The sequence below is a fragment of the Lygodium microphyllum genome, chromosome 24, assembly GCF_053477565.2.
Source record: "Lygodium microphyllum isolate KBCC chromosome 24, Lygodium_microphyllum_v1.1.10, whole genome shotgun sequence".
Taxonomy (NCBI): Eukaryota; Viridiplantae; Streptophyta; class Polypodiopsida; order Schizaeales; family Lygodiaceae; genus Lygodium; species Lygodium microphyllum.
In genome coordinates this window covers 119,939,533-119,963,872 of record NC_141158.1, presented here as the reverse complement: position 1 = coordinate 119,963,872, position 24,340 = coordinate 119,939,533, and the positions used below count along the sequence as shown (strand labels likewise).

At 41.4% G+C, this 24,340-nt stretch overlaps 1 protein-coding gene across 2 annotated transcripts in view; it reads left to right on the top strand.

Moving 5' to 3' along the window:
* The first annotated feature begins 428 nt into the window (after positions 1-428).
* CPSF30 (cleavage and polyadenylation specificity factor 30) overlaps positions 429-24,340 on the top strand; it is a 34,431-nt gene continuing 10,519 nt past the window's right edge. Inside the window, exons 1-5 of one of the 2 annotated variants that reach the window (XM_087665269.1) lie at positions 429-581; positions 695-1,150; positions 1,513-2,004; positions 7,084-7,246; positions 7,322-7,432. In XM_087665269.1, the coding sequence (XP_087521395.1) occupies positions 783-1,150; positions 1,513-2,004; positions 7,084-7,246; positions 7,322-7,432 (1,134 nt within the window). In that variant the 5' untranslated portion in view covers positions 429-581; positions 695-782. The other variant, XM_087665268.1, reaches the window with a different exon arrangement.

Here is a 24,340-nt window from a genome sequence, read left to right as displayed (position 1 = left end):
GTTGACATGGGTTGTGGGTTACATCATGAATTTCTTTTACAATCTAAGCATGTGCACATATATATCCACAGATAGACTACTCGGGAGCTTCCCTGGGAGATCAATCATAAATATATGTATGTATCACGTGAGTTCAACATAAGGAATTTTTAAAATACTATTTTTATATATAAAAAAAGTCTAATATAAAAAAGTTACTTACAAATTGAATAGAAAAGAGTTACGTTTTATTAAAAAAATTTCATAAATAAATATATTTATAAATAGATCTTGAACACAAGTGATATAAAAAGTATACATACAACGAATTCGGAGGAGCTTCACAAGTTTTCAAACCAAATGATACGGGATTAATGGGCCTGGCCGATGAGGCCAGCTAGTATATATTATTATCATTATCATTAGCATTATGGTCGTTCTTAGCTGCATTGTCTAACAATGTTAGAAATTAATCAAACCTAGGGAAAATAGCCGCAGTTTATACAGGTTACCGCGTTCGAACCATGGTTAAAAGGCGTCAGCGATCGGGGAGAGAGAGAGAGCTTTCTGCCGCGCGCACAGTAAACCCATTGATTGTCCAGGTAATCTCTCACACCGTGGCAATACCCAATACCTTTGCTCCTGGCGCACCTCGATTAGTGAGATCACAATTTTATTTCTTTGGCGTTTGCGCCTGTGTGCCTCCTCGCTGCAGGTTAAAGAATTGCTGCAATTTCATGGAATATACTCAGTCTTTGCCATTCAAGGGCTGAGCTGAATCTCTCAGGGTCCGTTATAACCTAATGGAGGACGCTGATGGCGGTTTCAGCTTCGATTTCGAGGGCGGCCTTGATGCTGCTGTTGCAGCCAATGCTGCGATCCCTTCTGCTGGAGGTCAGGTCATCTCCACCGTCGCTGCTGCAGGTTTAGGGCAGTCAACAGGCGGCGCCCCTGCTGCTGGTGCTGGGCAGGGCAGCCGGAGGAATTTCCGACAAACGGTCTGCCGGCACTGGCTCAGAGGGCTTTGCATGAAAGGAGAAGCTTGCGGATTTTTGCATCAGCTGGATAAAAGCCGAATGCCTATTTGCCGCTTTTTTGGTAAATACGGAGAGTGTCATGAACCTGATTGCGGTTACAAGCACTCTTACGAGGATGTCAAAGAATGCAACATGTATGTCATTGAATCTTGGTAACTTAGTGAGTTTGGTTTCGGATGTTCTTTTATCATTTTCGAAAGATTGCAAGGGATGATGTCCCTTCCAAGGGTATTGTTAGCCTATCAAAGTTTACCCATTTAGCTGTGGATTATGTACTTATTTATAGCAGTGGACTGAGCTTGATGGTCCCAATGCCCTGCGTAGCTGGGCTTCCAGCCACACTTTGACGGTTGGCACAATTTGCCTCACAGACATCTCTGTGAAGAAGCACACACACAAATGCAACCCTTTTTTTTCTTTTTGTTCCCCAACCGGAGAAAATTTAATTTTGGTGATCACATATGGGTAGTATCTCAAGCACTGTTGCTATTGGCAGGTTCAAACTAGGGTTTTGTCCGAACGGACCTGATTGCAGATATAGACACGTGAAGCTTCCTGGGCCCTTCCCTCCTCTGGAGGAAAGCTTGCAGAAAATCCAGCTGCGGTCTTCATCTGGTCAAAGTCGTCAGAATGGTCGATACTTGACTCAAAGGCAAGGGTACAACACTCTCGAAGATGCAGCGCAACCCCTTCCATCAGCTCCTCAACCACAGCCAGTGGTGAATGGAGAAGATGCACAGACTGCACCACCACTGCCGTTGCCAACACAAGATGTGCGGCAGCAGAAGCAACAGGAAGAAGAGGTGCAGCTTCCCCCGCCACCACCACTGCCGCCGATGCAGCAACGGCCACCAGGGCTAGAGCAGCAGGCAGAGTATGGCCAAGCTCAAGTACAACCTGTTGTGCAGCAAACATTGTCGAATGGCACTGGAAGCCAGGCCCAAACATTTGTTTCTGCTTCTTCCCCACTTCCTCAGGGTTTTTCAAGGTGGGTATGTAGACATCTACTGTTATGTAGGATACTGTGCTTTATGTACATACAACTGTTTGCAGTGTGATTCTACCAGTGTTCAGAAAAGTTTCCTGTAAAGATATTGTATATGGTTGTATATGAGTGAGAGGAGGTTATCAGCCTCATCTTGTAGACATGATATTACATCTTTAGATTGGAGTTCGATTGTATATGTATACCAAGAAACCCAACATTCAATCGGATGATGAGAGTATTTGTTCTTATGTAATTTTATTTCCCTTATGGAAGTGGTTTGAAAGTTTTCTTGTTTACATGCAATGGAAGAGTTATGGATGGTTTTGATATTAGAACCCCATTCACTAATTGCTAGTGTTAATGAATGGTAATATGCATTATCACACGCTGAAGGAAGTTGTACTGTTCATGGGAAAATATTCACAGCAGCTTCCACATTCTAAGACAGGAGTGCTCCTCTCTCAGTTGGATGTTGTTGGGAAATGCATACGAAGTTATCAAGTTGACTGAGTGCTGAATCGTAGTGTTTGGTTCAGCACAACTGAGAAAGTACACTGCACACCTACCCAAAGCTTTTAGTATTTTTTCTGTTGGTACTTAAGATGCTTGCAACAAGGAGGTTGGCCTAAGGATTTGTTGCGTATTTATTTAGCTTCCCATGAGGCCATTATTAATGATGGTTTGATTGAATGTATTGTAAACTATACATTGGGCTGACTACTTCAGTGATCATTGGATGCATTGGACGCTTTTAGTGCTTGTCTGTTTACTTCCTCCTCCCAACATGTCAAAGACCAGGTTTCTATGGAGGTAGTAAAGTACATCTGTCCTTGGATCCTACTTGCTTTTGGTTTGACAATCTTTCCAGCTTTTAGAATGCTTGGTTTCAATTGTTGACCAAAGTTGTCTGTTTTGGTCTATATGATGCTCTTCGCTCTTCTTACTTTCTGACCACTGCTACTTCTTGATTGTCGTTCAAAATACTTTCTCAAAAGGCATTTTTACTTGCCTGTTCTGTAGGCAAAGAATGCAGCTTTTTCCCAAATGCGATAGGATAACAGCTGATGTCTTTTCTATATATATCATGAAGTATCCAGACGTGTCATTGTGCTGCACTTGGCCCATGTGATAGTTAAATGAGACTAAATTATACATGTAAAGTCTCAGAATCAGGTATTTACTTTGAAATGTTACAAGAAGCACTTCACATCAGATTTATGTTCCATGAGCCTTCAAAAATTATTATGGAACAGATTTCTCAGGAGTGATCCTTTAGTTTGGCAAAGTTGACATTTAACTTGTTAGGGGTAGGATTTTTATCTACTTTGATCTTTATAAGGCCTGTCTTATGGCCTTATAAAGGAAGGGACCTAGTTGTTCTTTGAACAAGGTTGGTGTTTGTTGTATGCATGTTAACTTTCCTAGCTTAGTGGCAGATGCCACATCTCGTAGGCAATTGATGTTATTTTTCCAGCTATGGTGTCTCCATACTCAGTCAGCCATTTTAAGTGCCAACATTAATACTCATTCAAGAATCTTTTGCTGAGGTGAATGTGTCATGCATTGTCTCAAGCATTGTCGCATGGTGTCTTAGTAGTAGGATTTGTGATGAGCATGCAATGAGCAGTTGAGGAGAGACATGTTTGCCGCTGATCATGTTGTATAAACTTATTCAAGCCACATTTTTTATTGGAAATCTACAAGTTGCTTTATGTTTATATGTTCCACACATCTCCTTCTGACACATCACCTAGGCATGTGGTAACATCATTATGTATTATGGAACTGCCACTTACTTGTCCACCAAATAGCTCCACCATTGGCATGCTTTGTCGCTAGTTTGCATGCCATCTTGATCATTTGTGAACTCAACCTTAGAATTCATGCTCTGTATTTCAAGATCCTTCTTGGATGTTGTGGTAGGATTACATGTTTTGTCATGAGGATGTGAATTTTGAACTTAATATTCTTTGGACACTTAAAGTTGGGACACGTAAATTGTGCACTCATGAGATTAAGCTAGACATTTTTTCATAATCCTAGCTTTGGTAGTGGGGCACATCAGTAGAAGCGATTGTGGATAGGTGCTAGTGGAGTACCTAGGATAGATCTTGGTTAGAGACATTGAGTTTCCCCTTGGAAATGACTTTTGGTGTCATGGGGGACTAGGCCTGTCAGGGGTTTAAATGATATAATGTCATGTACTAAGGTTTGTGGAAAGTTTTAATTCTTTTAGGCTCAAAGAGGTTATAAATTTAAAATTGAGGTGGGCCATGGCCAGAGTTTGGGCTTGGATATGTAATTTTCCCAATGTTAATTAATTATTCTTGGCTGGAAATTAAGTCTAGAGGCTGTGTCTGCGTGTGTAGGTGTTTGGGGTAGATTTGAGGCGGAAGATTTTAGTTTTGGAGGGAGGGACAACTCTTGTAGCACCATGGCAATAAGGTGATCTGATTTGGAGAGGATTCCGAAGCCCAAGGCTGTTGGGCAAGCTGATTTCCTGCGTAGACAGGGGCTGCTACAGCAAGTGATACAAGTAGGCAGGTCATGAGGGACAGCTCCAGGATGCTATTCAACAGCTGGTGACAGCATTTATTACTGTGTTTGATGTAGGTGACTAGTTTTGGGCTGCTAGATTTGGCTGAACAGCAACAATTGATGTAGATGACTGCATTAAATGCATGATGAGGGGCAAGTTGTCTGATTTTGACATGTTTCCATATGAGAAATTGATGCTGGCCACTGTTTGACAGTCAAAACTGGAGAATTTTCTCTCCTTTGCTTCTTCTCTCTCATTTATGCTTGATACATGTGCCATATTGTGAAGGAGATTAGAGACTTGAGCTTTTTATTTGAATCTGATTGTGTTGTGGATTGCTGATTTGCTATTCTTAGTGTGTAACTTGCAAGAATTAGGGTTTGCATGCGTGGTTTTGTGATTGAAGAAAGTTGGTGGTGCAAACTTGGTTAGTGGATAGCAGAATAGAAGAGATTGTGGGTCTATGAGTGGCTGATTTGTATGCATCAATTCAAGGCGAAATTTGGGCATTTATGTTGCGAGTCATTTGTGATCCGCATGCAAGTAGTTGGAGACCCAATTTGTGCTAGAATGTGCATTGCATTTTGTGATTGTTGGTAATAGAGGATAGGAAAGTATTTCAAATGTTGTTAAAGAATTGGCTTGGTCAACAAATGAAGAGGGTATCCTTCCAGGTAAGGCTTGATTGTTTTTGGGGATTCAGATTAGTTTTTATGTTGTATAATTAGTGTTTGGAAGTAATGTGAAAAGGAATAGGCAGGCCTACTTCTCATCGATTATCCCACAAGTTACTTACATATTGAGGTTCAAATTCTTGTACTAGTAGATTCTTCATGTGGAGAGGGAGTGTGTGCTGTGCGTGCACTAATGCTCGTCTATTGTATTATTGATTATCATTGTAGATCTTTTGTTTGTATATCTTGTATTTTGAATTTTTGGTAGGGTTGGACTTAGATTCTTTTCTTTAGCTTGCACACTTGCTAATGTATGGAGAGGTTGCAAGCAAAAATGAAAGATCCAACCACCGTGACACAAGTAGTTGACAAGTTTTTAGCTAGATGGTTTTGTTGCTTAGCAAGGCCTTTCCTAGTTACGATGACTTGTTTGTATGTTGTGGCTTTCTACATGAGTGGATGCTCTTGTGCAGCTGGGCCAACTAATTATTCAAAGGGCAACATGTTGTTGCATATGTTGCACGTCCTATTTGTGGTGCAAAAGGGTGATTTGTGAACTTTGTGTAAGCATTTATGCTTTTGTATATATGGACTAGAGTTTGCCATACTAGTCGTACATTATTCAAAAACCGTAGTACTATGTGAATGAAAAATTGAAACCCGAACTATGTATTGACACATGCCATTATATGATGTATGATATGAGATGTACTGTGATGGATGTGTGATCTATCATGTGAAGAGGTTTCTCTGTGGGATCCATGACAATGACACACTTGTTTGTTGTGAAATGTATGCCTATCACATAACCTATGTCAAGTTCAAGCTTGTCAATATTACTCGGCATGCAAACTTTTGGAGCTGAATTATTCTTGGTTTATCACTTGCTTAAAAGTCTTGGCAGTTGGTGTTGATTCATTCAACTGTGATTTCAAATCAATGCTGCATGAATCAGAATTATGTACCGTCCAATCTTGACTTCTAGATAATTGAGACCTTCATGAGTTACAAGGTGTGTAAAATTACTGTACTTTTACATGTGGAGATTCAAGCTTGTCTGCTGACTGTAAGTAGTAGCACTTGATATTGGATGATGAAGGAGAAAATGCACTCCAGTCAAAGTTCTAGAAGCTTTTTGATGTATTGGAGTATCAAGTTAATGGGACTATCCACTGCTAGATAAGCTGGTCTAGGTATAATAACAAGAGTTTCATGGTGAATGTTGCTTTGACTTGTAGTGGAGACGCAATAGTGAGCCATGTGATTTGTAGTCTAAAATATTATTGGCGGAATCTGCAGTTACAGGTTATAGCCCAATGTGAAAAAGACCTCTTCCAATCTTGAGCAGTTAGCCTCAGCACTGATAGGTTTCTGGTTCACAATTCTTTCTCTCTTCGAACCACCAAATGCGACTAGAGTCTTGGATGTATCAAACCCAGCTACAACAGTAAAAACTAGGGTGCTTCTTAGCGTGAGAAGTGTATGAAACCATGTGCAACCGGAGATATTTTCATTAAATTGGCCACGCAAAAACCACCATCTATTTTTCTTATGCTGTCAAAGTAAACCAGGCTTATAGATACTATGAGAGAGCTGTGTAATTAATGTGTCAATTGGAACCCAATAATTGCAATGTTAATGTGTTTATTGTCTCTATGGGTTGCTTATATGGAAAAAGTCCTTAGACAGTTTACTAAGGGGAATGAGATCGGAGAAGTTGAAAGAAGTATGGCGTTGGACTTTCTTCTGCTTTATTTGAAAGGAAAAAGTCTTTGGGATGCGGTTTGGTTTCTTGCATCCAAAGCCTCCTACACTAATGGATCTCCATCCAAAAGCAAATTGATTCTTTTTGGTTTTGGTCAATAGGTACTTTATTGTGAAGAGCAGCAATCGTGAAAACTTGGAACTTTCTGTTGCAAGGGGATTGTGGGCAACTCATCGGAATAATGAGGCAAAGCTCAATGATGCTTTTGACTCCTGCGATAATGTTATTCTCATATTTTCAGTCAATGAAACAGGCCATTTTCAGGTAAGACACAGAAATTTCTGCAGCATAATGTCTTTGTGTCGACTGGTGTTTCTTAAACATTCTTGCTATGTATAGGGATGTGCAAGGATGATGTCAAAGATCGGAGTTATTGTTGGTGGGGGAGGTTGGAAGTATGCTCATGGGACTGCTCACTATGGACGCAATTTTCGACTGAAATGGCTAAAGGTATTCTTCCAACAGCTTGCTGTGCTAAAGCAAACCATAAAAAAAGTGTGCTTCCAGCTGCAACACAGGAGCTGAATGCATCATACAATGGCATGTAGCTGCTTTTGGATGCTGACAATCTCTATTAGTATTGCCAAAAATGCAGGATTATAGGCACAGCATGCTCTTATTTGGTTGAAGTCATGAAGTTTAATACGCGCTAGTCTTTAAATGTTCACTGGCTTTATCTTTTGGGTTAAAGATTTATGGGTCCTTTCATAGGTCTCTTATCCCTTAATTGTCCATTGTTTGCTAGAGGGCTGCAATCATTCCTCTTTTCATTTTAGTCCTCTTACACATAGATATGTTACTTTGTCTTGCACTTCACTTCCATTCACCTAACACACTCACTTCCTTTTGTATTTATCATTCTTACATATTTGAAGTATTAGAGATCATATTACATGACAATTGTATATACTTTCTCTTAGTCCTCTCTATGTGCATGGGGGTTATGTCTATCCTATGCTCTTATTTGGCTTAACACAAAAAATCAAGTCAAAATTGTAACGAGTTGCCTAGAACTTATAGTACATGCATGGTTGATGCGCACATATTAGAAGAAGATGAAGAGTACGTGCATGGTTGATGCACACACATTAGAAGATCAAGAGAGCGGAAGGAAAACTGGTTGATGGTCGAAGTGCTGTAGTAACTTCTTGCAATTGAAGGTTGATTGGTACATGAATTGTGCTAGATTGGTCTGACTAGTAAACCTATATGCTAGTGGCCAGACAAATAATAAATAGGTTGGCAAGTATAAATAATACTGGTCATGTTCAGCTAAAAATGCATTATCTTGACTTAAACAGTCCCAAAACATGCTTAATGAATGAAGCAAATCTTTTATTTTAAAAAGAAATGCAATCCTAGAGAGTTATTGTATTTCACATGCAAAACCCTAATTTGGGTGCCCCAAACTTTCTATAAATAGGCATGTAGCCCAACACTCTCTCTCAATCTCGTTTTTGCAGATTTCAGGTCTTTCAGCTTGCTGTCCACCCCCTGGATGTGGAGGACATCGTGGTCTAAGCTGGCCATTGCTGTCCACAACAATTTGGCATGTGTTTCCAGTCTTTCACCCACTGTTTGAAGTTGATCTCAGCCAACTGATTGCCGTTGTTGGTGTTCCCTGCTGTCGCCAGCTTGCCACATCATCAACCAGCTTGTGTTTGTTGTTTGGAGCTGTCGCCTATTGGTTTTCTCTCTCCTCATCTGTTGTCTTCTCCTTTAGGTTGTTGCCCAGCATTTGCTGGCTGCATTTAATAGTTTTCTCTCTCTTGCAGCTGTTGTCTAGTCTGAACAGGCTACGATTTGCTGTTTTCTTTCTCCTTACTTGCGTTTCGCCATTCTCTCTCCTCTCCTACGTTTTTAGTCTTTCTCTCTTTTGTACTGCCGTGTACATCAGATCCAACCTTCCTTGGTTGCATTCTTGGTGTTTGACATCCCGAGGTTGCCTTGCTACATTTCTAGATTCGTTCGGAGTAGAACACACTCTCTAGCTCATTACCCTATCCTAATCCTCCAGATACAGGAGGTGGTGGTACAATATTTACTCTTTGCATAGTGTGTTTGTTGCATGAGCATTGTATATTCAGTAGTCATTCATTTGATTATTATTTGTGTTCATTGTCTTTGAGTTACCCTAACCCTAACTATATTCTGCGTTATCAGTTTGTACTTTATCGTATGATTGGTATTGTGTTTTTATCTGTCTCTGGTGGATGCTACTCTTCGACACTGCATTGCTTTGCCCTTGGGCATCTATATACTCTTACATTCATTTACAACATTTATTCACTCTATAGTTTCTTCTCTCTGTGTTTGAGTTTTAAGTTTTTGCTAGGGGGTTTGAAACTAGTCAAGAGGGCCATTGAGATGATCTCACAGGCCTCACCAAAAGTGGGGTTTTTGTGAAAATGAAAACGTGTTCATAACACGCTTCCTGAAAGGACTCCATTGGGCTACCCCTTTTTCTAAAGCAAAAAGGGGAGCTGCTTATCATTCTTCGAGCCTTTACACCACATTTGACACGTCAAATTCAGCAGCCACCTTCAACTCTCTCTCTCTCTCTCTCTCCTTCTCTCTCTCTCTGTTTGTGTCAGAGCTCTCCCTTGCTCATCATCATCACCATTATAAAAGCAATCATCACCCTCTTGGATAGGGTGGTAAATAACCTAACTAAGCACTTAATTATATTAATTAACAAATTTAGAAAAACTGAAATGCATACTTTACCATATAATCTTGGATATTGGACAGCCCGTTGGTCCCAAAATAGGCGCTCCTTGTGGTATTCCTTTAACTTTTATTGCAAATGGATAGAGTACAATTGAGATTCTCTAACCTTCTCCACTAATCCAAGTGCCTCTTGCTATCAAAATTGATCAGCAAGCTTCCAACCGATTTGCCCCTTGGTTTGCTTGGGAATTGGCCTTCACCCTTCTCCTTAATTCTGAGCACACATCTTGAGGCGGCTGTCAAAACCTAATTTTTGCTGTAAATTAGGGTTTATAACAAAGATACATTGAAATCTCTTTCTCTAATGGTTCAAATTGCTGGAAAATGAAGAGATAACTTGAGAGATGGTTGGGGAATGAGAGAATCTTTTAGAGAGAAAAATTTCGGAGTTTTATTGCGAGAAATGCTGAAAAAGTTTTTGTTGCCTTGCTCAAAGAGCCATTTATCATGTACAGCTTAGGACCACCACAAAGATTGCTTGCCTCTCTTGTATACTGTCATCTGCATTAGGACCTTGGGTTGCTATCACTTGCTTCTAGAAGGCTTCAAACTGCTGTCACATATTGTAGGATTGATCCTTGGTAGGTTCAAATCACATTAGTAGTCTCTACTTACTCTCTAATAGCCTCCTTTTATCTCACAATGATTGCAATAAACTTTTACAACCCCTAAAGACGTTTTTTCCATTTGTACATGCAAGTTTTGTCAAAGTGACAGCTTTCTAATCCCATTTTTCAGCATTATCCAGCTCATCAATTTACTTTTTATAATATTCATTTCGAAAATCAATTTAATAATTATTTTAGTGCTCAAAACTATGAAACCAATCTTCCTTCTTGGATAGTGTGGTAAATAACCTAACTAAGCACTTAATTACAACAATAAAAAAATTTACTAAATTGAAATGGATACTTTACTATATAATCTTGGATATTGGACAACCTGTTGGCCCCACAACTGACACCCCTTTGGTATTCCTTTAACTTTTATTGCAAATGAATGGAGTACAATTGAGATCCTTTTATCTCCTCCACTAATCCAAGTACCTCTTATCGTTAAAACTGATCAGTAAGCCTCCAGCCAATTTGCCCCTTGGTTTGCTAGAGGATTGGCCTTCACCCTTCTCCTTTAAAGATAAATTCAGCCCTAAATTTGATATTGGTTGGTTGGCCTCTTGAATCTCCTTGAAATTTCTCAATTTTAGCTGCTGAAATTTAAGTCCTAGGCCCTCAATTTTGAGCACACATCCCGAGGTGGTTGTCAAAACCCTTATTTTTATTGTAAATAAGGGTTTACTGCAGAGATGGATTGAAATCTCTTTCTCTAATGGCTCAGATTGGTGGAATATGTAGAGATTGAGAGATGGTTGGGGAATGAGAAAGAATGTTGTAGAGAGAAATTTTAGAGTTTCATTTTGAGAAACAGTAAAAAGCTACTGCTGCCTTGCTCGAACAGCCGTAGAAGGTGTCACCTACAACTTAGGGCCACTACAAAGAGTGTTGCCCCCTCTTCTATGCTGCCATCTGCACCAAAAGGACCTTGGGTTGCTGTCACATGCTCCTAGAAGGCTCCAAATCACATCAACAGCCTCTCCTTACTCTCTAACAGGCTCCTCCTATCTCACAACGGTTGGAATAGACTTCCACTAGCCCCTAAAGACGTTTTTTCCACTTGTATGGGCAAGTTTTCCCAAGTGGCAGCGTTTTAATCCCATTTTTCAACATTATCCAACTTATCAAATTAATTTTAAAAATTAATTTACTACTTATTCTATTGATTAAAAAATTTATTCCACTAGCCAATAATTAAATTGGCTAGGCCAATTTGTCTTTCAAGTATCCGTGAGTAGTTATTGACCCTTAGACTAGCGCATTAATTAATTAATTAATGCCTAGTCTCTTATGTCACCACTAACATTAGTAGCTAATAAATTGGTCTAGGCCTAAATGTGATACCGAGTACCACCTAGTAGATTTTAGGCATAACTTATTAGAACTTTTGCCTTTGACACCGACTGCATACTCAGGGTTCTTGGTCTATTACCATGAAATAATTGCCATGTGCATCACATGTACCAAACTGTTACATAGTTATTTCTTGGACAGTTGGCAAACAGCAGGTTCCACGTCAGCAGGTTGGTGGACAGCAGGCTCCACGTTAGCAATACGGCAGTCCACGACAGCAGTACGGCAAGACACTGGTACAGTCGGTCAAATTTAATGCAGTTGGCTGTATTTAATGCAGCCGACCTGCTCCAATTATTTCCTATTTTTTCGGCTATTTATAGCCGGTTTCGTGGCTCACTCCAGCATTCATTATTTAGATTCCGATATTGAGATTTGTTGGTTGAGATAGACTGTGCTCGGGCTGATGGAGATTGGGGTCATCAAGTCGGAGACATATGCAGATATTTCCTCTGCCCCCTTGTGTATCTCTGCACTCTTATACAACATACTACACCATAGATTTTTTGCGTTTACACTGTCTCCTTTTCTCTCTCTCTCTCTCTCCTCTCTGTGTTCTCTCTCTCTCTCTCAGTCTTTGTCCTACGCTTTCGCATCGCTGTACTCTGACTTGGTATCAGAGTGGTGAAGATGGACCAACTGAGGGTTGAACCTATCTAAAGAGGACATTTCATTGCAACACAAGGCTGCGTTTCCAGGTTTCGAGGGTGAGCGGGAGGGCTATGCATCAGATCAAGGCTAAAGCGGGCGTGGGGGTGCAAGAAAAGAGTCTAGTCGGTGAATTTGTTGTAGGTTATTGCTGTTTGAAGTTGAGGAAGGCTGCGTTTGAGGCTTTCCATTGCAGATTTTACATTTTCATCGCCTCCGGCGGGTGAAGAAGATTTGGGCAGCGGAGGAATTAGTCCTAGAAGGCTGCGTTTTCACAGTCAGAGGGGGTTGCTTTTGCGTTTGTGTAGGATTGCAGGTTAATATGTCTTCAGAGACTGATTTGGAGTTCCAGGCGATCATGGATAGGAAGGTGCCTATCCTACTGGCTCTTCCAACGGATCAAAAGCTTGATGGTGACAATTACCGCATCTGTCAGGTGATGATGTTGGCCATTTTAGAGTCTTATGATTTGGCAGAACTGGTGATGGAGGAGATTAACAGGCCCTTGGTAAGGGATGAGTCCAAGGTGAAGGTGAAAGAGGAGTGTCGTCCTCCTCATCGAGTCCATAATGCCCATCTCAGGGCCTCCAATGATGGAGAAGCCTGATAGGACATCATAGGAACTGGAGAAGAAGGTGTCTGGGACATTGTGATTCGGTTACGAGTTGTATTGTGTGCCTTGCTCAAAGACTAGCTCTCCACAATATCCATAGGATACTCTTTACAAGAGCACCGGCTTTGACACCATGTGAAGAAAACTGCTAGGGTTTGCAATGAGGACACACAGAGTGTACGACCACGACAGAAACACAAAGAGACAGACGTAGACACAGGGAGCAAAACTCAAACCCTAAACTCAAACGCAAAAACTCAAACACAAACAGAAGAAGGGAGAGAGAGAACACAACTCTGAAGTTAATGAATGTTGTAAATGAATGTATGAGTGTACAGTGTGCTCAAGGGCAGAGCAATGCCAGAGTGTGACGTCCACCAGAGACGGATCCCAAGTCTGTGACCACCAGTCGGAGTGTTGGAGTGCTGATTAGTGAATGGCAGCAGGCTGGTCACCAAAACGCAGTAGCCTGGAGGCTGGAAATTGGTAAATGCAGTAGTGTACCACCGATCGGAAGCTGGAAACTGTGCACATGTGCTGTAAATAGCAGGGCGACAGCTGGAGAAGGTGTGCCGGAGAGTGTTAGGGCTTGCAATGCTGAAATTGTAGGCTGGCTGACCGTGGCGATGATGGGCGGCAGGCTGGAACAACAGTCTGGGATAGTCTGGAGCAGTCACCAGCAGCTGGGAGTTGTCGCCTACAGCAATGGACAGGCTGAGGATAATGTGGTTGCAGTCGATGATGGCTGGACAGTGGATGGAGGACGGCTGTAAGCTGGAAACTGGGCGCTAATAGCAGCAGAGGGTGTGTGGGCTGGTGTAACCTGCAAACAAGGATAGAACTGAATGGTGGGCAGCTTGTCTATTTATAGATGTGGATTGGAGCCTCCCAAATTAGGGTTTACACTAAACTCTCTCGAACCGCTCCCCATTTTAGGGTTTTTACTCTAAAACAACATTTTTAGTGTGTTTGGGGCTGTTTTAAAGGCTAATCAACAAGTAATGCATGCGTTAGCTTAACAAGGAGGGCCTGCCAAGCCCTTCCCTTCTCGGCAAAAGATAATCCCTTCAATGCCTTGGTCTTTGCCTTGGCCGGAGGATTTGAGTCAGAGTTAGAGGAGGAGGATGAGTTGGCGGATGAGTCTGTATCTTACTTTTTCTTCTCCTCATTCTTTCTTGAAGCCACTAACTCCTTACAAGCCTTACATAGATGTCCCTTCTTACCACATTGATAGTATTGGGCCTTCGACATCTTTCTATCACTCCTCTTTGAAATTGCAAATGCCTCATTGGAGCCACCATACTTAGATGGAAGTCTCCACTATAACGGCAAATATGCCTCATGTTCAAGTAGCATCGAGGACATATGGCTAAGGCTCACTGGCATCAATGATGTTTGGCCTGCAAAGCATTGGCGACTCCAACAAACTCCGAAGGGAGCTAATAAAGTACAATCCCAACTAGATGAGCCTTTAGAAGTGTAGACGATATGTATTGAAGTTGATCTTGTACTTGTGTAAGATGAAGTAAGAATGACTGGATAGTATCCTTTGGCTCGAACTTCATTTGCTAGAGCTGGCTATAGAGGGTAAATGCACACATGGTCTAGGGAGCCTCGTTCAAGATCTGAAGCTTCTCCTATACCATTGAAGTTGTCTTGCTGGAGGTGACTTCCGATAGAACCTCTTTGGAGATGCATCAGAGAAGAGTGGAATATGCATGGGCATCTTGAGAATCCCATGTAAGCACAACTTGTTTGTGGCTGGCATGGTTCCAATCATTTGGAAGAGGAGTGGGAAGCTTAGGATGCTCTGTAGCTCTAGAAGCCATGTACCAAAATTGCTTTTGCACAAATTGTGCTTAAATAACCGCACTCCAAGTAATTTAATGAGAGCCGTGAAGTTTGTAATCTGTAGAATAGCAGGGTACAGACTGCATTGTTAGGAGTTCACATGCAATGGCAAGAGGTGCTGATTACAAAATTCTTTCAAAATCTAGAAGAATCAGAGTAATGACAGCCAACAAACATGGACAAAGGCTGGAAACCTTGTTGCCCAGCCTAAGGAGCATGAATGATGAAAACACAAATGCAGAGTACAAGAATGCAGGTAGGATGAGCATTAAATGCAGACGATCAGCATTAAAATACAGCAGAAAATCAAAACACAGAGTGGAACATTAAAATACAAAAGGTTGAAGGCTGAAAATAGGTAGAAAATACCCAAAAACTGGTTGCCCAAACTACAGCTGATAGGAGGGTGATCGGCACTAGAAAATTGTGAGGGTAGACTATCCATAGCAGAAAGTAGCATTCAGAGCCTGAACATGGATGTTTGATACCATGTCAAAAGTGGGTGCATTCATGGAAGCACAAAAGAGAGATATAATAGATTGCCCAACACAAGAGAAAAGGGAAAACAAAAGAAAACTGCAAAGGGAGAACTTAGAGATATGCTTAGGAAATGGAATCTATGTATCAAGCACGAGACAATCACATACAACAATGAGTTACTGGTTGTGTGGGCACTAGCACCGGCTTTCTCTCTCCAACAGGACTTGCATTGGAATTTGCATGTGATGAACGTAGATTGTGGAGGAGGAAGCCTGAATATATAGGCAAAGAATTATGCAAATAATGTGCGAGTTGGCCAACATTTGGGTCCACAATAAATGCAGTTGGCCAGCAAATAATGGCCAAAATCACCATAATAATGACAATTAAAAAATGCCTAAAATAAACAGTAATGCCCAACCTAGTGCTGCACATGTCCAACTCACTCATGAGTTGAGTAGATTGCTAACAGATACAACAAGCAAGGGTTATCGATGGTGAAGACAAGATGACAATGCCGAAACATGCACATATCGTTTGGAGAAAGCAACCCCCTCTCAAACCATGGATATCAATGCCAAAGGTAGGATAGAAGCTGATGACAACTTGTGGGGCTAAGATCACGATGAATGCTGAAGCCTAGAGTAGCTTGATGTAGAGGGTAGATGTGACATCACTCAATTGGGAGAACTAAAATGCTAACCAACTATTTGGGTTCTTGGGATGTACCCACACTTCCACTCGAGAGAGCTCATGTGCTAATCAAGTGTTGTAGGCAAGTGTGAAACTCGACCTCGAGAAACGGCTCCAATGTTATACAAGAATTAGCAAGATGGTCATGATGAAAATGAATGTAGTGGATGAAGAGGAAAGACTTGACTCTCCCCAGTTGATGGAGTTGAAGGGAGAATCGGCCACCAACATAGGCAAGATATGCTTATACTCAATCTCAAGTATCACGAGGACGTGCAGTTTTTTTGCTTGTTGGGAATAAAGGGCCATTGTGCCTTTTATATGTGCTGGAGTGTGAACACCCTTAGCACATTTGTACTTTCTTATATATCTGTCTAAAACCTAAAGAGGTACACATTTGTCATTGTACCTAAGAACATTGTGTCATGCTCACTCTCTCTACTCTGCACTCCCTCTCTCTCTCTCTCTCTCTCTCTCTCTCTCTCTTTGTTGTGAGAAAGCATTGCGTGTCTCGATCCTCGCACTCTCTGTCTTAACAAACTGGTATCAGAGCTCACAAGTCGTGCATGCTTTTTGAAGTCAGTAACAATCATCAGACTGAGTGACAGACGAGCAGGTCAAAACGTCATTCGTGCAGCCAGGCAGGCATAAAAGACAAGTTGCAGGCAGGCTCATGTGCAGGAGAGGCAGTTGACAGGTTCAGTGCTGACGGAACACACTGCAAGGACATGGTGGACTGGATTCGACGGGCTGCACGTAAGTCAAAACGTCAGGCGCAAGTCACGCGAGTCAGGTGACAGTTGCTACAGGTCGATGGGGGTCACGAGGGAACTGCATGCGATCAGGACTAGGCAGTGGACGGGACGAGCTGTGACGGGCGATCCGACGGGACAGGCTGCGACATGCTTGACAGGACAAAGCAAGTCGTCAACGTTTTTTTTTTTTTGGTCTCGATCCTCGCGCTTTGTCTTAACAAACTGGTATCAGAGCTCACAAGTCGTGCACGCTTTCGGGATTCAGTAACAATCGTCAGGCTGAGTGATAGACGAGCAGGTCAAAATGCCATTTGTGCAGCCAGGTAGGCTTAAAAGACAAGTCGCAAGCAGGCTTGTGTGCAGGAGAGGCAGTTGACAGGTTCAGTGCAAACGAATAGTGCTGATGGAACACATTGCAGGGACATGACGGGCTGGATTTGATGGGCTGCACGTAAGTCAAAACGTCAGGCGCAGGTGAGGCGAGTCAGGCGACAATTGCTGCAGATCGATGGGGGTCATGAGGGAACTGCATGCGATCAGGACCAGGCAGCGGATGGAACGGGCTGCGACGGGCAATCTGATGGGATAGGCTGTTACATGCTCGAGAGGACCAGGCGGGTCATCGTCAACGTTTTTTTTATTTTTTTATTTTTTTTTCTGAAATCAAAAAGAAAAAAAAAAGGTGGTTACCTTCCCTTTTCCTACCGGATGTTCGCGTGTATAAGCACATAATATAAATCTTTGCACATTTGCTCTTAAAAAATTGGGGCTTTTCCTCGATTTGGGGACTTTAATGCAGAACTCGACAATTTGACTTAGAAATTGCAAAATCGGTGCACATTTGCTCTGGAATTTTGGGGCTTTTCACATTTTAGTGAAATTTTTTCAATTTCATTGGAATTTGTGCACACTGGATCCAAAAAATTTGGGGATTTGTCCAGATTTGATGTGAGCAAGACACTACAGTGATATTTGTCTTAGAAATTTCAGGAATTTGTGACATTTTGCCTCCGACATTTGGGGCTTCTCATGTACATGCAAGAATTGGGCTGAAATTTACCCAATTTCTCGACATTGATGCACATTGGACCCGTGCAATTTGGGGCTTTCACTATTTGGGCGAAATTTGTGCGCCATTTGGTCATTTTATGCACATGCGGGGGCTTAATTCCATGCAATTTGGTCATTTTATGCACATGTGGGCTTAATTCCATGCAATTTGGACATCTAGCACTTAGAAAATTTGGGGGTTTTGCTGAAATTGCTCGATTTTGGCAAAATTGGCCTATTCTATGCATGTCAGAGATAGTGCAGATGTATAATTGATGCTTTGATCACAAAAGTTTTAGGGCTTTTGACAGTGCGTGTCAAAATTTGTTCCCGTGGGTGCATGTACAATAGAAATTGCAGCTAATATTTGGGATTTCTCATGTAATGTGATGTATTTGCCCTTGAAACAGCTGTAATCAGTTGTGGAGTGCTGTAGCACAAGGTTTAGTGCTTTTGAAAATTTATCTGCAGATCTGAAATTTCTACTTCTACGTGGTTATTTATTGCTGGTTGGTACTTGTTTGTACCTTGGTCATTTGTGTGCAGTTTGGGCCTGCATTTGCCGAAATTTTTGGTCACATTTGGGCTGAAAATCATGGCTGGTAGCAATGATAGCAGTAATCTTATGCACATTAAGAAGCTTGAAGGAGCACATAACTTTGCAGTTTGGCAAAAACAGTGCTATAATGTCCTGTTGCAGAAGAAGTAGGCAAAGCCGATTAAGACCAAAGGGGCAAAGCCCGCAGACATGGAACAGGAAGATTGGGATGAGTTAAATGAGCTTGCACGCTCAACCATCGAGCTATCAATTTTTGATGCCTTACTATTTGACAGTGAAGGTTTGGATTCTGCCTATGCTATTTGGACTCGATTGGAAGAACTGTATGCCCAGAAGAGTGCTCCAAGCAAAGTATTGGTTGAAAAAGCTTATGGATTTGCGTATGAAAGAGGGTACAACAATGTCTACTCAGTTGTGTGAGTTGAACTTCATTTTCAGCTAGTTGGTTGCCTTGGAGTTCAAGATTGATGAATAATTGAAGGCTATGTTCTTGCTTTGCACTTTGCCAGAGAGTTGGGATACATTCAGGACTACTATGAGCAATTCTAATGCAATGCTTTTGTATGCCTATGTAGAGAGTGCTCTACTCATGGAAGAAATGAATCGGTAGGACAATGCATCCAATTAGTCTTCCAGTGCTTTGCATACTAGGGGCAGATTACTGTAGAAAGGCAAATTTGATAGCAAGGGACGCACTAAATCACGTGGTAAGGATGTTGAATGCCATCATTGTGGCAAGAAGGGTCACTTTAAATGTGACTGCTACAAATGGAAGAAAGAGAAAGGAAAGGGCAAGAAGATAGATGATAGCAAGGAAGAGAAGAAAGAAAGTCAGCCTAAAAAAAGCAATGTCCAAATTGAAGAAGTGAATGTACCCACTCATGATGGTGGCGGTGGGAGTGACATACTCTTTGTCTCTTCACACTTTAATATACATGCTTTACTTGCAGATACGGATGGTGACATGGATACTTGGATTCTAGATTCAGGTGCTTCCTTTCACATCACCCCTTATTGTGAGTGGTTTTTTGACTATATAGGGGGTCGCCATGGTGTTGTCCATCTTGGGGACAACTATGCACGTGACATTGCAGATATTGGCAGTGTGCAGTTGCAGTTTCAACATGAATCTGTCTTCACACTTCCGCATGTACGGCATGTACCTCAGCTCAAGAAGAGCTTGATTAGCACAGGGCATCTAGATGACGATGGATTTCATACCACCTTTGGTGATGGGAAATGGAAGATCTATAAGGGATCTAGAGTGATTGCTAGAGGTTGTAAAAGTGATACCTTGTATCCTCTCCATGTATCTAGTGTGCATGACCATGTTGTTGCCGTGACTGAGCTGCCAAGTGTTTCTTTGTGGCATAGCCGGCTGGGACACATGAGTCAAACTGGAAGGAAAGTGCTTTCTCGTTTGGATTACTTGCCTTGTCTTCGTTATGCTGATTTTGAGCATTGTGATCATTGTGTTTATGGTAAACATGTACATCAAAAAGTCTCTTTTGCTGAAATCTTCTTCTCTAGAGTCAGTACATTCCGGTATATGTCAGATGCCAAGGTAATCTTTAGGGGGAAAAAAATACTTGTCACCTTTGTCGATGATGCTACATGGAAGATATGGGTTTACCCTATTCGTAGCAAGGCCGAAGTGGTTGACAAGTTTCAAAAATTCTTGGCATTGGTTGAAAATCAGATTGATAAGACACTTCAGTGTCTTCGCTTTGACAATGGTGGGGAATATGTATCCAAGGCCTTTGAGCCATTTTGCGACATCAAAGAGAGAAAGAGGGAGCTCACTGCTCCTCATAATCCACCCTGAAATGGAGTTGCAGAGCGTATGAATCGGACCATATAGAATAAGGTCCGTACGATGCTCTCTCATGCTGCAACCCCCCATGGTTTTTGGGCTATGACAGCCTTGCACTCGACTAATTGGTCACCAAATAGGTCTTTGGGGAGGGGAAGGTGCCCAAGAAGTATGGTCGGGCAAGCCACCTCTGTATGCACACTTGAAATTGTTTGGCTGCAAAGCATTTGTGCACATACGTAAGGAAGAATGCAACAAACTTGAGCCAAAGTCTTGTAAATGTATTTTCCTAGGATATGGTGATGACGGTGAAATGGGGTATAGATTATGGGATCTCGAGAAAAGGATAGTACGCAACAATGATGTTATCTTCCAAGAAGATCGCATGCACAAACAGCCCGAAAGAACAGAGGAAGTCCATTGGGTTGTATTCCGGGAAGAAATACATTTTGGACAGCAAAATGTGCCCACTGTACAGCAGCAAATATCTGTTGTAAATGAACCTGCAAATGTAGAAAATAATACTGGAAATGATCAGCTAGCCATTGCCCATAATGATAAGCCACTGGACATGCAGGAATAGCCAGGACAGCAAGTTGTTAATGTTGATTTGCAAGCTGAAATGCCTAGACAGCAAGCTAAAAATAGAAATTTGTAGGTTCAACAGTCACAAAACAATGATCTTTGGGTTAGGAGATCGTTTAGGGCTACCAGACAACCTGATAGATTCGTTCCTAGTGCAAACAATGTGGCTGATTATGTCATGTTGATAGACTGTGGTGAACCGTGTTGTTTCAAGGAAGCAATGGACAGACATGACAGCAAGAAATGGTACAAAGCCATATTGTCAGAGATGGAATCTCTTGAGAACAATGGCACTTGGGACTTAATGCAGTTGCCTAAAGTGCAGAAAATCCTTCCATGCAAATGGGTTTACAAGATGGTCACTTGTGGTTCCTCGCCAAAATACAAAGCAAGATTGGTTGCGAAGGGGTACAAGTAGGAATATGGAGTTGACTTTGATGAGATTTTCTCTCCTGTAGTCAAGATGACTACATTGAGAACCGTTTTGGGCTTGGTTGCAGTTGAAGATATGGAGCTTATACAGATGGATGTAAAGACTGTATTCTTACATGGTGATCTGCATGAAGACATATATATGCAGCAGCCTGAAGGGTTTGTGGCAAAAGGGAAAGAGAAGATGGTGTGTAAACTCAAAAGGAGTTTGTATGGGTTGAAACAAGCACTAAGAGAATGGTATCATAAGTTTGATATATTTATGCAGTCTCAAGGTATTGATAGAAGTCAAGTGGATCACTGCTTGTACACCAAGAAGGCCGCAGATGGCGGTGTGATTATCTTGGTTCTGTATGTTGATGACATGCTTATTGTTGGCAGGGATACGCATGCCTTGGACTCACTAACGCAAAGTCTTCATGGCAGCTTCTTTGACATGAAGGATCTTGGTGATGCAAATCACATTCTTGGCATAGGAATACTCAGAGATAGGTCAAAATGATTACTCTATCTATCTTAGCAGGAGTATATCCAAGGTTTTGCAGCGTTTCAATATGGAGGGGGGGGAAAAAAATTGGGGTTCCATTGCCTCCATATGTGAAACTCAGTGCAGAGGACAATGGTACATTTGATGATGAGAATGTTTGATGTATGTCATGGTTGCTATACGTCTTGACATTGCCTTTGGATTGGAAGTGTTTAGCAAATACATGGCAAACCTTGGTAAAAAGCATTAGGAAGCAGTGAAAGGTATTATGAGATACCTGAAAGGCACAAAGGATTTGTGCATCTGCTTTGAAAAGTAGAAGACATCTGTTGTTGGCTTTACGGATGCAAACTATGTTGATCATGCTTATTGTAGAAAGTCCACTTCTGGGTATGTGTTTACCTTTACAGGAGGAGCAGTCTCTTGGATCTTCAGGCTACAAAAGTGTGCTGCATTGTCTACTACAAAGGCAGAGTATGTGGCTGCCATTGAGGCATGCAAGGAGGCTTTATGGCTTTCACGTCTGGTGGGAGAGCTTGGAATTACTTAGTTTCATGTTTTCCATTGTGATAGTCAGAGTGCTATCATGCTAGCACGGAATCCGGTCTTTCATGCAAAGACGAAGCACATACAGGTGAAGTATCACTTCATTAGAGATGTACTTGATAGCAAGAGCCAATGAGCTTGTCAAAGTGCATACATATGATAATCTTGTAGATCTTCTCACTAAGGGTCTTTTAGCAGAGCAGTTTGCTCATTGTCGGCGGATGATGGGAGTTGGATAGATATATGTATTTTAGCTTTGTACATACCTAGGCTTAGTTGATTCTTTTCTCCCCTTAAGGCACATTGCCTTTAGGTGGGAGGTTGTTGGGAATAAAGGGCCATCGTGACTTTTATATGTGCACGGGTGGGAACAAATCCTTAGCACATTTGTACTTTCATATATATATATATCTATCTAAACCTAAAGAGGTGCACACTCATCATTGTACCCAAGAAGATTGTGTCATGCTCACTCTCTCTACTTTGCACACACACACACACACACACACACACACTCTCTCTCTCTCTCTCTCTCTCTTGAAAGCATTGCATATCTTGATCGTCGCGCTCTCTGTCTTAGCATTGCTTTGCTTAGCATTTGCTTAAAAGTTAATTGAATATGCTAATGAAACCAACCTTCTTTCTTAGAGAGGGTAGTAATTCCTTGATTAGGCACTAATTGCAACAAGCATAAAATTCACATGAACTGAAAATGCACACTTTACTACATTATTATTGGACTTTGGACACCCGGTTATATCCAAAAGTGGCGCTCGTTGTAGAATTTCTCTATCTTGTATTGCAAATGGAAGGAGTACAACTAAGCTCATTTGATCTCCTTCACTATTCCAAGTGTCTGTTGCTATCAAAATTGACATGTAAGCCTCCAAACCAATGTGCCCCTTGGTTCGCTTGGGGATTGGCCTTCACCTTACTCTTTGAAAGACAAATTCAGCCCTAAATTTTATATCGGCTGATTGGACTATTGAATCTCTCTAAAATTCTCAATTTTAGCTATTGGAATTCAAGCCTTAGGCACTTAAATTTGAGTATACATCCCGAGGTGGCTGTTAAACCCTAATTTCTATTGTAAATTAGGGTTTATAGCAGAGACTGCCTAAAATCTCTTCCTTTGATCGCTCAAATTGCTGAAAAATGCAAAGACAACTTGAGAAATGGTTGGGGGATGAGAGGGAATGTTGTAGAGAGAGAGATTTCAGAGTTTCATCGCGAGAGATGCTAAAAAGCTTTTGCTGCCCTATTGAAACAGCCATGGAAGCTGACACCTATAGTTTAGGACCATCTAAAAGACTACTATCCACTCCTGTATACTGCCACATGTACTAGAGGGACCTTGGGCTGTTGTCACTAGCTTTTGGAGGGCTCCAAATTGCTGTCACTTACTCTAGGGCTGATCCTTGGTGGCTATCAATCATATCTTGGTGACTGCAAATCACATCAACAACCTCTCCTTGCTCTCTAAGAGTCTTCTCTCTCATAATGGTTGGAATAGACTTCCATCAACCCCTAAAAACGTTTTTTTCACTTGCATGGATCAGTTTTGCCAAGCGGCAGCCTTCTAATCCCATTTTTCAACATTATTTAACTTATTAAATTAATTTTTAGAATATTAGTTTTAAAAAGTAATTTAATAATTATTATAGTGCTCAAAAATTAATTTCACTAGCCAATAATTAAATTGGTTAGGCCAATTCGTCTTCCAAGTATCCTTGAGTAGTTATTGACCCTTAGATTGGTATTGATTAATTAATTAATGCCTACTCTCTATGTCATCATTGACACTAGTGGCGAATAAATTGGTCTAGGCCAAAATCTGACAATGGGTACCACTTGGTACTTGTTAGGCATAACTTATTACAACTTTTGCCTTTGGCACCAATTGATATCTCGGGATCCTAGGTTCCACACAGTGAAATAATTGACTTGCATCTCACATGTGCAAGTCACTTTAGCAGATTTGATTAACTTTTAATCAAATACTAAGCAAAGCAAAAAAATTTAACGTTCTCATGATAGACCTCCCCCTTGAAATCTCTACAATCGTCCTCGATTATACTTCTTTCTCATAAACCTATAAATTCCTTTCTGTATCATGGAGAACATGATTGTCATATGCCATAACTCGGCCATC